This window comes from Choloepus didactylus, chromosome 13, assembly GCF_015220235.1.
Source record: "Choloepus didactylus isolate mChoDid1 chromosome 13, mChoDid1.pri, whole genome shotgun sequence".
Lineage (NCBI taxonomy): Eukaryota > Metazoa > Chordata > Mammalia > Pilosa > Megalonychidae > Choloepus > Choloepus didactylus.
In genome coordinates this window covers 13,324,901-13,343,286 of record NC_051319.1, presented here as the reverse complement: position 1 = coordinate 13,343,286, position 18,386 = coordinate 13,324,901, and the positions used below count along the sequence as shown (strand labels likewise).

The window sequence follows — 18,386 nt, the reverse complement described above, 5'->3', positions numbered from 1 at the left end:
TGCTCACCCTCCTTGGCCAACCACAGGGGCAATCTTCACGTGCTGCTGGATGCTGTCTCCGGATTTCCGTCTGGCATAGTAAACCCCCTGCCACTCCTACATGGACAAAGACAGCTCTCAGAATCCTTACATGAGGCGTATGGCTGGCTCTTAAAGATGGTCTTAACAGGTTAAGAAAGTCCCTGTAGGTGTACGTTACATTTCACAAAACACCACTGTATCTTTGCATTAACTGCAACATGAACACGAGGCCCACAGTGCCCCGAGACCACAAGCCAGTACTTCCAGGCTGCAACTCCTGGTTCCCAGGACACTTGACCAGGTTTCCAGGCTGGGATCAAAGCAGGTGGAATTCCCTCTTTTACCAGGTGCAGAGCCCCCGGGTCAAGCCATTCCTCGATGGTCTTTCTCAAAACCTTCAAGGCAACTTGTGAGCCTGATGGTATCATCCTTAACTTACATATTGGTAAACTGAGGCTCAGAGAATGTCAGGAAGTAGAGGATCCGGTTTTTAATTCACAGCTCTTTTACACTCCCTGAAGCCCAGCGTGGTTATAATATCCCACGTGGCCTCCCAGCCAAGTCCTCAATGTCAACGAGGTGGTCTGGCTCCTCGAGCAGCTTCCCCGGAAGAGGCTCAGGGGAGAGAGAAGGTTCCTGTTGTCTCTGGTCCCTGGTGAACTGGCAGGTGACCTCACGGGTGAACCCTGGGGTATCTCGACCACTTCTAGGAGGAAGTGATTAAATGAAAAACCGAGGTTCTCCGCAGCCATGTCTTGCCCCCTCTCTCATGCAAAGTGGGTAGGTGGTATGTCTACTGGGGTCGCCAGGTGGGCGGCAGTGCTCTTTTGGCAAGTTTTCTGGGAGTAGTTTACAATGTCCTGCTTCCTTTTCAGTCTTATTTCCCCAATTTGGTTTTTTAGTAATTTTGACCATCATATATAATCCCAATTCATTTTCTCCCTATAAAATGGTACCCTTAGTAAATGGATATAATGTTATCTAACTACTTCACATCAGAGAAAGAAAGATAAAAGCAATATGTGGGAAAGCATTCTGAAAGCTTTAAAAAAAATACACAGGCAGTTCCAGCTGTGAGAGCCAAGGCATTCCTTGAGAAGAGGCCTGGAAGGAAAATCCCCAGGGCACTGGCACCACTGCCCTCAGTGACTGGATGCAAGGGGAAGCCGCTGGAGGGACAAGAGCGGCGGGGAAAAAGGAAGCTAGCCATCTCCACTGAGCTGTGATGGTTAGCGAGAACAGAAAAAGGAAAACTGACAAAAAAAAAATGGGACCTACTGTTAAATACTGATCTTAAATACTTCTAGTCCCCTAACACCAGATAAACTAAAAAACACGTGACAGCTCTAGGGGTGGAACTCTGCTCAAAGATAGACAAAATAATCCAGCAAGGGCAGGGGAGACACTTTCATGCAAAGGATGAAAATTTCCTTTTACAGTCTCATCAGATTAGCTTGCTATCCAAACTTAATGCGAAGTAGCTATTTTGCAATCAAAAAAATCTTTCACTTTATTAAATAATACATCTGTTTAAAATAATATTTTTACTTTTTAAATAAGTCCTTTTTTAAAAAAATAATAAACCACATTAAATAATCCGATATTAGGAACATGACATTAAAAACTCACAAAGAGAAAAAAGTGCATCAGGAAGGGTCTGCGGATGTGCCTTATTTAACCCACCTTGCCCTTCTTGATGCATGTATTGATGGTGTCGAGAAGGTCTGCCCGGTTCTTATCGCTTTTGGGTAGTTCAGCAAGTTCTTTCCCTAGGAGCTCGCCCTTGTGGTAGCCCATCATCCTTTCGAAGGCTGGGTTGACATACTGTTAACGGGAGGTGGTGACAGGTCAGGTGGGGACCACAGGTGGGATTCACGTCACGAACCATCTACATGCCCCACAGGAGCAATTGTTATTTGTGCTGGAAAAGCCCAGAGCAACTGTGCCCTAACACAGGCGCCACCGGGTCCTCCTGCCCATCCCCAAACCCTCCCTGACCATTCTCCACCACGGCTGTTGTGGAGCAGTGGCCTCCTTCCCGAGCGGCAATTTATTCATTTGACTGCTACCCCCAGCATCCCTGTCCCCTGTGCAGAATCTGAAGGAATTCTTCATCTGGAAATGAGCAGGAAGCTCATGAAATAAGTAAAAGTACAAAAAAGAAAAGTAAATAAAAATAAATCAGAATTCAAATTGATTGTACACTGTGGATGACCGTAGGGTGTGTGAATATATCTCAATTAAACTGTATTAAAAATGAGCAATGGGGGAGGAGAGGAATGGAATGTTTTGGATGTTCTTTTTTATTTTATTTTTTTGGAGTAATGAAAATGTTCAAAGTTAGATTGCAGTCATGAAAGCACAACAATATGACGATACTGTGAACAACTGATTGTACACTTTGAATGATTTTACGTTATGTGATTACATCTCCATAAAATTGCATTAAAAAATAAATTAGAATTCAGTTCAACAGGTTGTGCCTTATATTAGACATATCTCTAAAAAACAACAATTTGATGTCTTGTGTTTCCTTTCTAATTGCCACTATCTAATAATTGGTGTCATGGGTTGGGGCCATTTCTGATCTAATCTGAACAATGAATTCAGTTAAACTGCTTGGGCAGGAGGCAGCCCTTTTGGTGCCGGGAACTGGGCCTACATGGAGAGGGGCTCCCCTCGCCACATTTCTGGGGCCAGTAGACCCAGAAGGGTTCTTTCTAAAATTCTGCCTAAGGCCCTGGAATCTAGAGCTATTACCTTGGCTGAGCCCCAGCTTCTGTCCCCACCCTCCAGTTTCTTTTCAAAGAACACAGTCACTGAATGAGAGCTGAGTGAAGGGAAACGAGTGACAAAGAACATGGGGAAAACGTGAGCACACATCTCTGGGCATAATTTATATCCATCTGCTGCTCTGGAGACATTCTTACAAACTGTAATCACTCCTGTCCTTGACTGTGATGACAGCAGTAATGAACCGAGTGACGCAGGGACACTTGGGGAGCCATGGCTTTGGGAAATTAACCCCGGACATTGAAGGGGTCAGGAGGATGCTCTGATGCCCTCGGCACTGGGCTTTAAGGGAGTAGCAGAAGAGGATGAGGTAGGACGTTTTCCCCACTGATCCCCACACCCCTCCTGGCCCCAGCACTCACAGGTGGCAGCAACAGCTCCCTCTTGGGCTGGGCAGGGCAACACCTGCAGCAAAGCCCCTATAAACCAGGTCAGCCCCGCAGTTCCCAGCTCACCACCTGCATGCTGCTGAGCTGCCTGCACTCCTCTCTCATCAATGGGGCTTTGCCTAGAATGCCCTGCTCTGTCTCATCACCTCGCCAACTCCGATTATCCCTTCCTCCTCCAGGAAGCCTTCCTTGACAGACCGAGCTCAGTCTGCATTGGTGTCACTCATAAGTGACTCCTAAGGGCTCCACTGTCTCCTGTACAAGCTTCTAGTGACTTATTATACTGAATTTAAAATCCTGTTTCTGTCTCCCCTACCAGACATGAAAATTCTCAAACAAAGGCTACTTCAGATTTATTTTGGGATATTCAGGGCTGTTTAGGAACTATTTGATGAACGAATAGATGACAGTTGAGAATGCATTGTTTTCCTATTTGTTGGCTGTGTTCTCAGTTATCATACATTTTCATATGCATTTTTTCTGTCTTTGCTATTAGGTTGTATATATGAATGGGCAGAACTCATGGCCCTTCCTTCCCCTCAGGAGCCAATAATCTCAGAATACAGAAGATACCTCAGGGCATGCCCTCTGGAACCAAGGCATCCAAATCTCATATCCTGGCTGTGCCAATTGCTAGCTGTGTGAACATGGCAAAGTTATGCAAATGTTCTGGTCCATAGTTTCCTCATTTGCAAAATGGCTATATTAGGACCTTCAGCATAGGATATTTTTAAAATAGAAGGCAGTAATGCTCCCGAATCATAGGACAATTTTAAGGAATAAACAAGTATGTGTAAAATGCTTAGAACTGTGCCTGGTACATGGTAAATATATTATAAATGTTTAAAAATAGGTAGATAGATAGGTGGGTCAGTGGATGGGTGGATAGGGTAGATGAGATAGAATAGATAGATGACTGACTGGTATAGATAGATAGCCAGATTATCCTTTTGATATTAATACATTTTGAGGAAAAAAAAAACAAAAAACACTTGACCTTTCAAACTAAATGAATAAATAGCAGCATGTATTTCTGTGTATATGATACAAAGGGAAGATATTAGACAGATATTATTCCTAAATTTGAAGTGCTACTGCCTGGCCTCCAAACATTTGTGCACAAAGAGGGACATAACCATTCAGTGGCAGTGCCCTGAGAAGATCCCTGGTGTCAAGTAAGAGCATCTACGCACTATCCCATTATTGATGACTCATTTTGAAATCTAAAGCACAAAGGTTCTTTTAATATCCCGCTTGCAAATAACACCCTCTTTTCAACTTCTTCCTCCTTCCTCCTGCTTTGAGTTTTGTATTCAGGTTGCTAGTGGGTTTTTAAAGGGGACATGAAAGGTTCCCTGAGAAGGAAAACTGCAAAGCCAGTAAAGGTCTTCTTTCAGAATCCAAGTTTCTCTTCCAATGCAGTGACTCCTTCCATCTTCCTCTTTCCAGGTGCCCACTGTCCTCACACCCCTGCTTCCTCCTGTCCACAGCAAAGGCTGGGAGGTAATTAACATCATCCCGTGACATTCTCACCATATTACCTCTCTGAGAGGTACATGTTCTCTAAGCATCAATTGCTAAGTGTAGACTGAAGGTCTCAGTTTCCTGTTAAAAGGACTTGTCTGGAAGATAAAAAGAGGGTAAGGCTATTTGCGGCAGGGGGCTGCTTCTCTTCATTTCTGATATCATATCCCAGAGGTCCCTATAAAATAGGGATGTGTCAATGTGTTTCATGAATAGAATTGATTGTTCAAGTCTGGGTATAAGTGGGTGTTTTAGTTTGCTAATGCTGTGGAATGCAAAACACCAGAGATGGATTGGCTTTTGTAAAAAGGGGGTTTATTTGGCTACACAGTTACAGTCTTAAGGCCATAAAGTGTCCAAGGTAACACATCAGTAGTCGGGTACCTTCACTGGAGGATGGCCAATAGCGTCCGGAAAACCTCTGTTAGCTGGGAAGGCACATGGCTGGCATCTGCTCCAAAGTTCTGGTTTCAAAATGGCTTTCTCCCAGGACGTTCCTCTCTAGCAAGCTTGCTCCTCTTCAAAACGTCACTCACAGCTGCACTCCGTTCAGTCTCTTTGAGTCAGCATGTTTTATATGGCTCCACTGATCAAGGCCCACCCTGAATGGGTGGGGTCACACCTCCATGGGAGTATCCTACCAAAGTCACCACCCACAGCTGGGTGGGGCACATTCCAAGCAAATCTAACCAGCACCAAAACGTCTGTCCCACAAGACCACAAAGATAATGGCATTTGGGGGACACAGTACATTCAAACTGGCACAGTGGGGAAGGGGGTATTGTCCATGACTATGTCCTAGTCCCTGTAACCTGTGAACAGGTTACTTTGAATGGCAATAGGGACTCTGCGGATGTGGTTAAGTGGAAGATTATCCTGGATTATGTGGGAGGGCTCGATGCAATCACCAGGGTGTTTATAAGTGAAAGCGAAAGGCAGCAGAGTCAAGGAGAGATTTGAAGATGGAGGAAGTGGCAGCGAGCCAAGAAATGCAGGTAGTAAAATGTGGCAAAATGTTTAAAGTTGGTCGATCTGGGTATCTGGGTGGGAGGTATGTTGGAGTTCTCTATCTGGGTTTTGTATTGTTTTCTACAACTACCCTGTAAATTTGAAATTATTTCAAAATAAAAACTTTATTAAATGAATGAATGAATAAACGCAGACAAGGAAACAGACTCCCCCCAAAGCTTCCTCCAGAAGGAACGTCACCCTGCCGCCACCTTGATTTTACAGAGTGAGTCCTATTTCAGACTTCTGACCTCCAGAACTGTAAGAAAATCAATGTGTGTTGTTTTACGCCACCAAGATTACAGCAGCAATAGGAACCTGATAAGGCGGAGGCAGGATGGGTTACTGACGCTCTTGATCAGTATGAGCAGGCTGTGTCTGCGCAGGCGCCGGGGGTGTGGGAAGACAGCAGGGGCAGCTTCTGCCCTGGACGGCGGGCCTGGGGCAGGGCCGCCTGGGCGGAGGTGGTCCTTGGTGGTCTAAGGAAGACAGCACCTGCTCCTCATGCCCCGGTCCACCTTGCAAACCCACCACAGGCAGGCCGTCACCAAGCAGTAGGAAGTCTACATTACAGATCATTTTTTTAGGTGTAGATGTGTTACTTTTTCAACAAATACATTAAGAAGATTTTTTTTTCAACAAAGGTTTGCCTACTACATACATTTCTTTAGCAAAATGACTTGAGTATAAAAGAGTGCTTTCTAATTAGAAGACAAAGTTCAGGAACTCAATTATTTAATTGAAGTATCTTTGAAGATATTCTGTTCCCAGTTCTTCACATTCTGATTTCTGTGTAAATGCTGTCTTCACAGATAATCCAAACAATTTACACCATCTCTTTCAAAGGAATCCCAAGTTCTGATATGAATTAAGAAATTTTTATTCTTTATTGAAACTCTAACTCTTAGTTTAAGTCTATCAGAGTCTTTCTTGGGCACACTGGTTTTCCTTTCTCCAAAGCAAATGTCCTGAAATGTGAGAATTATGGGAAGGTTCTTGAAGCAGGGTGGCTTATATTTTAAATGTCTATTGTGACATCTAAAGATAAGAAGTTTTTCCATACCTGAATCACATGGTCATCGCTTGTTATTTCTATGGCTTCGTGACAGTGGTCTAATGCTGTGAACACTGAATTACAGGCCCTGGAAGTTGCAAAAGATTGATGTTAGTTCTGCTATAAAACCATTAGCATTTCATCTATTAATTTATCAAAGTAAACAGTTGTCAAGGTTCATAAAACCATTTACCTTTTGATATTAATACATTTTGAGGAAAAAAAAAAAAAAAACACTTGACCTTTCAAACTAAATGAATAAATAGCAGCATGTATTTCTGTGCATATGATACAAAGGGAAGACTTGTAATTCATCAAAATCTTCGTGGACCATGGAATGAACTATGTGTATGCTGAATGAAGCTTTAATACCAGCCCAAGAGAACAAAGACACAAAGGAAACTGGTTTCTTAAGTCCTCCATGTCCTAACTCCATGATATTCTTTGAGTTCATTCACTGTGGTGGCATGGAGAAGTCAAATCCCCATCAATTAGGAGAACCTAAACAGGCCCAAATTGGATTGGATGTATACTGGCCTTTTGTAATGGATGAAGAAACATTTTTCTCCTTTCTTACTTTCATGATCTCAGATAAATTAGGCTTTAGGGCACTTTGCCTGCCCCACTCCCCCTGGCATGCTGGAATTCCCCAGGCCTCCAGGTACATAGTTACCTGTACATCAAAATATGTGAAATCAGACTCTCCATCTCTTGGCTATAATTTTAACTATATATATATATATACCAGAGCAACCCCAGTACAGCTATTTTCAGTCCAACAAAAGTACGTCACTTGTTGTTTGTACTGCTTGTTTAAAGATTCCCAGCTTAGGCTTTCTTACACGTTACAATAAAAATATGTTGATTTGCTAGATTGACATTTCTTCTTATAAAACAAAATCTTAAAATGTTATTTATCTTTTCCACTCACAAAGGCAGTCTAACTTTTTTTTTTTCTTTATTAGAGAAGTTATGGGTTTAAGGCAGTCTAACTTTGCCATCTTGTTTTGACTTTTTTATATGGGAGGGGGCAGAAAGCACAGGTGAAATCTGGTTCCATATTTTGCCAATTAAGGGATTTTGGGCAACGTGTTATTATCTCTGGTCCAAGTTTCTTAAGCTATAAAATAATATGTATTTCCCAGGTTGTTTTAAGAATCAAAATGGATGGTTTATGTGACGCATTTCTCAAAGTGTGTAGGACAATGTAAGAATTCAACACTTGTAGCTATGCTTATTTATATCATTGAGTACTATTTCTTTGTTCTCGACAGCTTCCAAAGGCTGTTGGTCAGAAGAAAAATGAATCATAATCTGTCTTTTCTCATGAGCATAACTGAAATGTCAAACCAAGTGCCATATTTAACAACAGCAAGGCAGCTCACATGCAGAGCAAAGGATTTTAGCTCACCAAATGATAGTGTTCCTGTTGTTGCAGAGAGGAAGATATTAGTGTGTGAGGGCAAGTAAAACTAGTCATCATGATGTGGGTGAGCTGATTATAAACCTAACTCTACTGAAAGAGGTTGTAGTCTATTTTCTTATTTAATTTGCTCCTGTCTACCTAATTTGAAACATATAGTATCCAATAACCAATGCTGCACTGGTAAACACTATCATTTAAAATAAGAATTAAGAATAAAAAGGGACTTTAAAACTGTTACCAGAGTGGTTACCACACTGCCTCTCTTAAAGGGGCAAGCAAGAGCCAGTCTCATCAAAAGTACTTTCCTGGCACTTGGGCCCAGAGCCCATCTCAGCACCAGAGGAAAGGGCTCCTGGGCAGTGACTGTGCTCCAGAAGTCAGACCTGTATCTACAAACACATTTAAAGTTTATGGAGAGACACACACCTTATGTGGGTTAATTCATTACCTTTGAGAGATGGATAATCAAACCCTAGTTAACAAATTTTTATCAAACGATAAGTTCTTCTCTTGCCCAAGTGTTTTCTCTAAAGTTACCTGTAAGTATGTAAACAGGTACTTCAGAGTATTATCATTTTTGTCAGTTCAAGAGGCTATCTTTATATAGGAAAAGATCTTAGCTCCAACCTCCAAAGTTTATCTCTTAAAAATTCATTTTGTGATTATCCACAAAGCATAAAATCTTCAATAAGTATAATGCCCAACGGGCAAAACAAATTCTTACCAACAATTGAAGTGAAAGGATTTTGGTAGGACCAACAGATTATTTCCCCCCATGACAAAAACTATAGGACTGAAATGTTTACCTAGGCTTGAAACTTTTTGGTTGGTTGTTCTATAAACCATCAATAATAACCTGCAGCAAGATGAGGTAATCAACATCAGTCATATTCCTAGATTTGGGGAACTTAATTGCATGTATTAATTATTAATACATGTAACTCTGTGCCTCATCTGTCTTATTTTTGTGTCTCCCAGGTTAAGAAGTTGGAAAATTGGAAAAAGAGGCACAGGGGAAAGGTAACTTAGGTACGGAAACCCATGAAACTTGGGCAATGTAACCATTTCTCCTGCACCTTCTAAGAGCCCCTGAAGGCCCAAAGGGAAAAGGCAAATAAAATATTAAAGAGGGTGCAGGTATACAGTTACAAATTACATGGTGATTTGATGGGGTGCCGAGACTACCAGAGTAGGAAGCAGGATGACAGGACTCTACTCCAGTGCTGCTACCAAATGGTGGGCAGCTGTGATCATGTCCAGTTCCTCTCTGGTTCTCTGTGTTTTCCTTTGTCACCTGTGGCTGGGGTGGTTGGGTTAGTGTGACCTTCCATGTCCATTCCACCAAACACAAACACACACTCCAAGGCCACCTGGCATGGTGGGGGCTTGTAGGGAAAAAGATTCTGAACACAAGGCCACATCCCAGTGGGGGTCTGGGAGGAGAGGTGAGGATGGACAGTGGATGAGGCCAAAGGAGCATGGACTTGCTACCCATCAACACGCGTCCCTTGGCAGTGAGGCAACAGGGGGCCAGTTATTTTTAAGCCTGCATGGCTCAGTTTCCACTCCTGTAACACAATGGCTGCCACACGGAAGCCCACGTGAGAACAAAGTGATCGCTACAAATGTCTGTTAATATTGAGGGATGTAGTGTTTCACAGAATGCAGTTTTGCCCACCAGAAACTTTTACTCTTTCCACAATTGAGGACTACTACTGTCTTAAGACTCAGAGTAAAATAAACATGACGATTTGCGTGTAACTCCTAGATGACAGATATCGGACCAAAGACTGAAACAACAGCTGATTTTGTATTAATCAATTTAAACTCTAGATAAATAGCTAAACTTTACCTTTATTTTGGACAAGAGAGTTCTTTTCAGGATAAAGAAGCATAGGAACATTAAAAGAGATAAATGATCATTTAGCCTTAACTACCCAAGATAATCCCTATTTCATGAAGTCTCCTGTTCCATAAAGTAATTCATCAAATATACATAGAAATGCGATTTAATTCTTATATTTTTAAAGTTATTCTACACAATGGGCTGTTAAAATTAAATAACTTTTGTTTGATCACATGATCCTTTGTTGTTGTTGTTAAATAAATATGATCGTTACCACACATGAAGAGCTGCACAAAAGCGTACACCTTCAACATTAAACATCATCCTGCAGCACAGACTGTCCTTGCAAAGTGCTAGTAATGGTACATATTTAGCTGCAGCTGGGGGTGGAATTGTAGGGAAAAGTATTATATAATTAGGCTCTAATTATTCTGGCATTGTATAATAAAGAGCCCCATTTTCCCGTCTGCAACTAAATGACAGAGTTGCTTGCCTGCCTCTGGTAGATACTCTAGATGTCCTTGAATGCTCCAAGAAGCTGAGGGGAGGTCATGGCATGGGTCACTGTGCCCCCTATCTGCTGGGCCCAGGTATAGCACACCCAGGGGTATCCAGACCGTATACTTCACTGACCTCCCCCAAAAGAGGGAGAGAACTTGGATAAGGTTGAAGTAGAACCAGTCAAAAAGGAATAGAAGAAAACAACCATAGGGGTTCTCCAACAGAGAACCCTTGTCTTCCCATTCCCTGCTACAGGGATTGTTCTCATGCTGGTGACTGGGAAGGGAGGCTCTTTACCAGCCAGGCTTAAGATGGTGTAGAAGGTAAGGGGACCAGGGTTTTTCCTGAAGCCACTGCCTTCCTGGGTCAAGTCCATTCTCCAACTTCATGTAGATTTGTGTTAAGAACTTGAATCTTGCATCATGACCTCTAAGACAGTGGGTCAACTCCCCTGATCAGTTCCAGTCATGGAGAGTGAGAAGTTTAAGAGTTACATAATATTAGATATTTAGAACCTTGAAAAATTCTGAATCGAGGAGATCTTGAAAACTTTTCATTCTCCTGGCTCTTACCAGATTTCATCAGAACAATAACTGAAGCCCTGTCTTTATGTCCTTGTGTTGACTGGGATGTTTATTTCAAATTGCCAGACCTACCCTCCCCACCACTCAACGTGAATAAGGTGCCCCTAACCTCCCTGAGCTGGCAAAGCCCAGTGTGCCCTGCAGAATCTCTATTACAGCACTTTCTGGCATCTTATTACTGTGCTATCACATTTAATGTTGCCTAAGAAAACAGAAGCACTTATTTAAAATAAAATGAGGGAATTGCCTATCAAAGCAATAAGGTATGCTTTTAATTTTTATTGTAGATAGCATATTAAACCCAAATGAAATCCCTCTTCTTCTAATTCTATTTATTGTGAAAACATCTAAAATAAAATTACTAAGTCTTTTTACCCTCAATTAAAAATAGTAGAGACCTCAAGAATAAAACAATTAATGTATATCATTAATAAGCATACATTACTGAAGTAAAGGCAAAATGGTATTTAGGAAAAATTCTATGAAGTTCTTTGAAGCTAATAAACATATAGTTTAAAAAACCAAAGGATTTAATTTACTTGTACATTCAAAGAGTCTTTGGCAATATCTCTCACCAAAGACTGTTAAAATAATCTGAATTCGCACTGGTTTGATATTCTTTTTTAATACTTTTCCATCTGTTTATCATCACAATTTATTTCTTAAAGCTCTATATCCACCAAAAAGTGACCACCCTGGCCAGAATGAACTCCAGAAGAACCTACTTCTTGAGGTTTATGCCAATCCATTTTGCTTCCAACGGACAGAGAATGGCTCCAAGGGACAGAGGGTGGCAGAGAAAAATTAAATTTGAAAAGGGTTTTATTCCCTTTAGATGCAACATGAGTCATCAGGATGAACATATAATAATTACAGGGAGATGCTATCTTACTTCTAAGGTGTTAAGGCTGAAATTATCCACAGCCTCCCCACTGGCCTGAAAAACCGTGCCCGTGACCTTCCTGCCACATCACAGCCCTCAAGCTGCTCAGGACTGGCCCTCCCAGGGGCCATAAGGTCATAGGCAATGGCCCTCTTTTCCTTGATCTCTGACTCAAGGGGAGCAGACTGAAGAAATCAGTGTCCTGAGAGCGTGCTCGAGTGTAGCCTGAGCAAAATCAGGCATGACCTGGGATCCTGATATTCCAAGATGTCTCAAAAGCAGAATATCCCACAGCCTTGAGTTCTGACCAGCAGCCAGATACTGGAAACTCCCCTCTCAGAAGTGAGTGCCAGACAGAAGCCTGCTCTTAAAAGGACTGTACCTGTAAAGAGACTTATGATCAGGTTCTTAAAGATAATTCATGCATATCTGGGTCACAAACAGAGCTCATGAATTGCTATTGTGGTAACCTAGCAATTATTACAGTTAGCATAATAAATATGTTTTGCCCCTGTTCATGATATCTCAAGTAGGAATTTATAAATATTGAAAGTAGTAAGTAAAAGTAATCCACAAAGGCTATTCTTAATCTGGATCTAATTGTATAAAAATTAAACAGTACTTTTCCTAGGGTATAATTTAAAAACTGCTGCAAATAATGGAAAATACTGTCAAAAGAAAAAATGCTTCCAATTTACTTCCTTATACCAAGGGGTTCCCAGTACAGATTCTGCTGTTTACCTGCTGCCATTATCTGTTTAATAGCTTCAAAATTCCTGATACTGAGCTATGGGCCCGTGAACTACAACCTTATGACAACAAGCTTTTCTAAAAAAATGTTAACTTGTATTACCATCTTATTTTTCTACATACCGTAATTTGAACTGTGAGCGAACCTCCCCATGTTCTATTTGAATCAGTTCATTATAGCAAGCAATTACGCTGTTATTCTCCATAAATCTCTGAAAATAAAGCAAAGATAATACATTAGACATATATAATTAATTTGGAAAGAGTCAGAGAAATTAACAGTTGCTCCAGCCTGAAGGTTATATAACTAGCAGGTAAGATGAAATGAAATTAAACAGGTGTTAAGGTAGTCAAAATACTTGTTTAAGTGTATGAGAAACAACGGGTAATACTGGGCACTTAAGTCCCTTTTTAACAAAGGTGGGATAAACTTCATTATGAAAACCCAAAGGGAAATAAACACACAAGGGCATGGAATGCTTCCCCAACTCTGTTAATTACTAAACATCTTTGCTTAATATTGTACTAATAAAAGTCTTCCATCACCTACCACTGGGCATGTTCACTGTGTACCTACTAGGAAGTGATCTCCCCAAGGTAGAGGTTGTTCTTTGCTTCCATCCTAACGTTCAGAATGTCTAATACAGAGCTCAATATGTGACAGGCATTAAAACTTAAGTGGATGAGTGAACAGATCGATAATCGAATAATAAAACAGAAAATAGTGAAATATGCACTGTCATTCATCAGAGAAATATTAAACACCCTCCGGACACTGAGCACTTACAAGTAGGACTTTTTTCTAACCTAACAATCCCCAAATCATTTTTATTACATTTCTTACAGATAAATACATTATTTAGGGTAGAATATACAAGAAATTGAGCATTTCTTTACATGAACATGTCATTACTTAAGGGAGCTGATGTAATCAGCACACACATAAAAAAAAAAACAGTAAAAAAAAAAAAACCAAGAGAACAGATTTAAGAACAATCATACTACAAATCATCCTATGACAAAGCTCTGAGGCTTATTAGCTGATGTTTTTGTAAGAATCAGAAAAGGCTCTTGTGATAAAATGTTGGGCTAAACAGGCAGGTTTCTTTGCTCCAGGACTTCTCCAAGCATTCAATAGCAAATGTGCCATGCTGCTGATGGGCACTGTGGGCCCATGGGGGTCATGGGAACTGAGTCATCTCTGGCTTCCCAAACTTATCTGATCACAAAAAGCTTTTTTCATGAAACACCTATGAAGCCTTTGGAAACTAGTATTCCATGGAACCATTTGGAAAATGCCATTTTAGTGGATTGAATATGGAGTTTGGAGTTAAAACAAAGATGTATCTGCATTTTGACTCTGTCATAAGTAAGTTCTGGCAAGCTAGTTAGTTGTTTTGGACCTCTTTCCTCCTCTGCAAAAATAGAGAAAAGTATGAAACCCTCATATGTAGATGAGAATTAAGTAAATCACCTAGAACTGAGCCTGACAAATAATAAATCTTAGTTCCCCACACTTCCTACTCCACATTAAGCCTCTCAAGAGAGGTTACTGTTCTTATATTTGTATCCCTGGCATGCCTGGCACATCACATTGCACACAGTAAATGCTCCATAAATACTTGCTGAATTGAATAAGCATCATCACAACTAGGGAAAAAGGCACACAAACGTTGAGATAAAAAGAGCAGCACTGCCTTTTGCTAACATGATGGCTACTAAGAGGGTCAGAGTGGTCCGAGCATCTCTGTGGCCAGCCATTCATGCAGAGCCACCACGGGCTGCAAGGGGAGTTGTGGAATATTTGGTGGCACAATGTGTTCCTGGATCCCCACTTAGGGACTGTAGACCAAAGCACTGGCCAATTAGCTAGCAACACAGGGCTGAGTCTCCGCAAATGATTTAATACAATCCAAACAACTCAGGGATGGGGAAACAAGCCCACGGGAGGCAAGAATAGCTGGCGTATTTGGAATGGTACTTTGGTCGAGTTGCCAGAGACAGGATTTTGCCTAAAAAAGGAGAAGAGCCCCTTGGAGATCAGCTGTAGTGGATCTTGTGCCACAGTAACTCAGGAGGGAAAGCCTCTGCAGGTGCAACATGCATACCTCAGGAAGAGCAGAACTGTTTCAGGGCACACTGACCTAGCTGGTGGATGGCTTTGATCAAACCCAGCACCACAGAATACCAGGTGGTCCCAAAGAGAGAATGCTTTTCATGCTCCCACCGAGAGATTTATTCACTGTGGCTCACTGTGAAAATCAGCAACACATCAGGATAGAGGGAAATTAAATTTTCCAGAGTAGCATGGACAGGTTACAAAATGTGTAAAAAGGAAACAGTGGGACTCTCCCTCCTAAATTTACTTAATAGCATTCTCCCCAAGAATGCCAACCGTTCCTTTACAAGCTTTTCTGTGTGTAGATACATTTAAGACCTCAGCCATTCAGGCGAGATGCAACCACTTCAAAATATACCAATCTCTATAACAATCAGGAGCAAAATTCCAAAAGGGCACTCAGTAGCACCTACGAGAGTCCTAATCAAGAAAACCTACAGGGTATCATTGCCATTCTCCAATCAGACCCCAGGTAATGAGGAAAACCTATGTCCTCACATTCCGCCAGGTCCTGAAGGACAATGTTGGGCTGGGTGAGGTGGTCAATAGAAGATCTAAGGAACAATTTTAGAGTTATTTCTCAGAAAATGAGTATGTAAGGGAATAAGTCTCAGCTATATGGCTTCTTTGCCCATTCTCCTTTTGTGATGCTCCATTCCAAAAATCAAAAGCACCGTCTTATGCTTTCCCATTAAGATCTAACACAGAGGAACAGCTTTCATAACCAAACGCCAATCTTTGAGAAAAGACATGACAGACAAAAAGAAAGTGTTAGGAGAATGAAGAAAATTGCTAATTGGAAACATTCCTTTCCGTTACACACTGTGAAACACTGCGTTACCTTGAATATTTTATATAATAATACTGCTACTTTCACACTGAAGCACACCAAAGCACAAAAACAACTTCATCACAAATGCATTTTCTGCTTCTCTGTGGAATACAATAAAGAAGGGATCTTTTTTTTTTTTTTGGCCCTGAGTACCAAAGCACCATTACTTAAAGCACCCAAAGGAATTTTCATAATTTACAAGGCACAGGCAGTGCCCTATTTTGGAATGTCTTAGGTGAAAGGATGTATCACACTGTCTACCTGAGATTCAGATTACTCTTATCAAAAGACCCTGAGATGCTCAGTAAGCCTAGTTATTTGATAAGTCTACCTGGAGTAATCAATCTTAATCCTCAAGTTGAATATTACTGTTATTCATGCAGTTTCACTCAAAGAATTTTTCTTTGCTGATGTTTATGGTTTAAACTAGATGTTCAGAGGATACTACAGGTCATTTAATTGAGTTTAAATGACCTGCAAAAGTTGTATAAATCAATTATGGATCTCTATAGTTTTTTTCCAAAAGGAAATCTTTTTTTTTAATAACATGTCTGTTACAAAAAATCTCAAACACATGAAGTGAGGTCCTCCATCTTTACTCCATAAGAACTTGTTTAAATACTGTGAACTACCCTTCTTTTAAACACTCATGTTTTGTCTCTTTTTTCCCATCCCTTTCTTCTTCTTCCTCTTTTAAATCTACTCCATCATCCTCTTTCCACTTCTACACACACAGAGACTTGACCTTAACTGGGCAAACCTTTAGCAGTCATGTGCCCGCTCCCATGGAAGGAGCTACACCTGGCACCGTGAACACGGGCACCCCAATGCCAATGTGGTGGACTTAGTATACTGAATCTAATTGACTGGGCTGATATAAATGAGATTACTTTGGAACTACAGGATTTTGTTCTGATATTATGTGTTTTTATATCATTATTTATCTGTAGCTAAGACATATGAAGTTATAAGAGAAAAGGGAACAATGCTTGATTATCATTTGCCCGTTACTATCCCAGGAGAACAGCTATTTCCTCTCCCTTGAAGTCCGTGGGTTTACTTCCCTTAACATTCATATGTGGCCATTCTGTTTTGCCATTACTGGCGAGTCAGGGGTAAGGAGACTGCACCTGGGAAGGTTCTGGCCCATCTTCTACGTACCCTGTTGAAGCCTGCATGAAGAAGAGGGAGGACTGAGGCCTCTTCATGGTCACTCGATCTGTAGCAAAGCAGAAAATGTGGTCAGTTGGCAGATACAAACCAAGATTTCTCACACTGAAATATGGAGAGAGAGCACTAAGGCACGGCTTTAGCCCTGAGAGTGGCTTCCTGACCAGCATGTGCCAACAGGCACACACCTTCCTTCAAGGCGGTGGTGCTGCCCCAGACCAAGGGTCCCACCCTGGCCTTCCAAATGCAAGAAGAACCAAAACATGGAGGAAAACCCCAGCAATGTGTCTAAAAGTGTCCCCACAGGTACACAGGAGTGATCCCCTCTAACTCCGGGCTGCCCTTTGGAGCTGGAGCAGTCTGATGACAACATATGGGGAATGGTCCTGGGAAGGGACAAGCTCGGTGCACTGCTCATTCCAGAGTCCCCAGTGCTGTCTCCAAACCTTCTGGAAGCATGACTCCCAACCCAAGGCCTAGCTAGGCCCAACTCTCAGCGTGAGGAAGTCAACTTGCATTACAGGCTGCTTGACACCACAGCCAAACGAAGAAGCAGCACCACCAGGAATGAAAATTTAGAAGAGTGGAAGAGAAACAAAAACGTTACTGCCACTCATTTCACAGGAATGTTAGCTATACAGGGTCTCTCAGAACTTCTCCTTAAGGTTGACCTTGGAACCCAGAGTCTAGGTGCAACGTGGGGGCACGGGTAAGCACAGGATGAAGACATGCCATAGCTGGGCTGCCTCCGTTACCAGAGAGAAACCATGTCTCCAAGACAGCCAGCAAGTAACATGGGTTACAGACACTGGAAAACAGGGAAGAAAAATGGAACAAAATTGGCTGGAGGAACAGACAGAAAATAGGATGAGAAATATTAGTGCTTATTTGTGGCATTACCTATACCTGATTTCTGCCTTACGGGGAAAAGCTGTCCTTTTTCTACTCCATTCCCCGCCCCCTCAGGAATTCAAGGTTCTACCCTTCTCTGAACATTATACAGGAAAGGCACAACGTGGGTTCCAAAAGTATTCATAATGTTCTATCTCATAAACTGGGTGACACAGACACAGGTACTCATTTTATTATTAGTCTTTATGCATATGAAATATTTTATAATAAAAAATAGAAAAAAATAGTTGAAAAATAATAAAAAATAAGCCTTAGTAACCATTACTTGTCAAGGACTAGTAAACAGTTTTGCTATATGACTAGGGAAAAAAATGCATGCCTCATTCCGTGGTCTGTGGGACAAGCAAAGATTTAGGGAAAATGTTGCATGGCTTGGTACACTTCTGGTATCCACGGCTGAAGACCCTTCTCAGATCTCAGAGTCCCCAGAGGATAAAATGTAAGCGAGAGGGCCAAAGAAGACTGATTGCACATTTGGGCGCCCCTCACTCTCTCCCCTAGGGATTGCATCTTCCACCAGGACAGACAGGTGGCAAGGAATCAATGGGGACAGTGTCTTCCCTTTCCTCAGACC

General features: G+C 41.5%; 1 protein-coding gene across 4 annotated transcripts in view; it reads right to left on the bottom strand.

The window, feature by feature from the left end:
• Positions 1-18,386, bottom strand: part of PDE8B (phosphodiesterase 8B) — a 348,197-nt gene that overhangs the window by 106,866 nt on the left and 222,945 nt on the right. For all 4 annotated transcript variants that reach the window (XM_037801656.1, XM_037801653.1, XM_037801654.1 and 1 more), the window contains 5 exons: positions 16,892-16,949; positions 12,903-12,991; positions 6,799-6,877; positions 1,705-1,845; positions 8-96 (listed from right to left, as the gene is read on the bottom strand). In XM_037801656.1, coding sequence (XP_037657584.1) covers positions 8-96; positions 1,705-1,845; positions 6,799-6,877; positions 12,903-12,991; positions 16,892-16,949 — 456 coding nt within the window. The remainder of the gene's footprint in view (positions 1-7; positions 97-1,704; positions 1,846-6,798; positions 6,878-12,902; positions 12,992-16,891; positions 16,950-18,386) is intronic.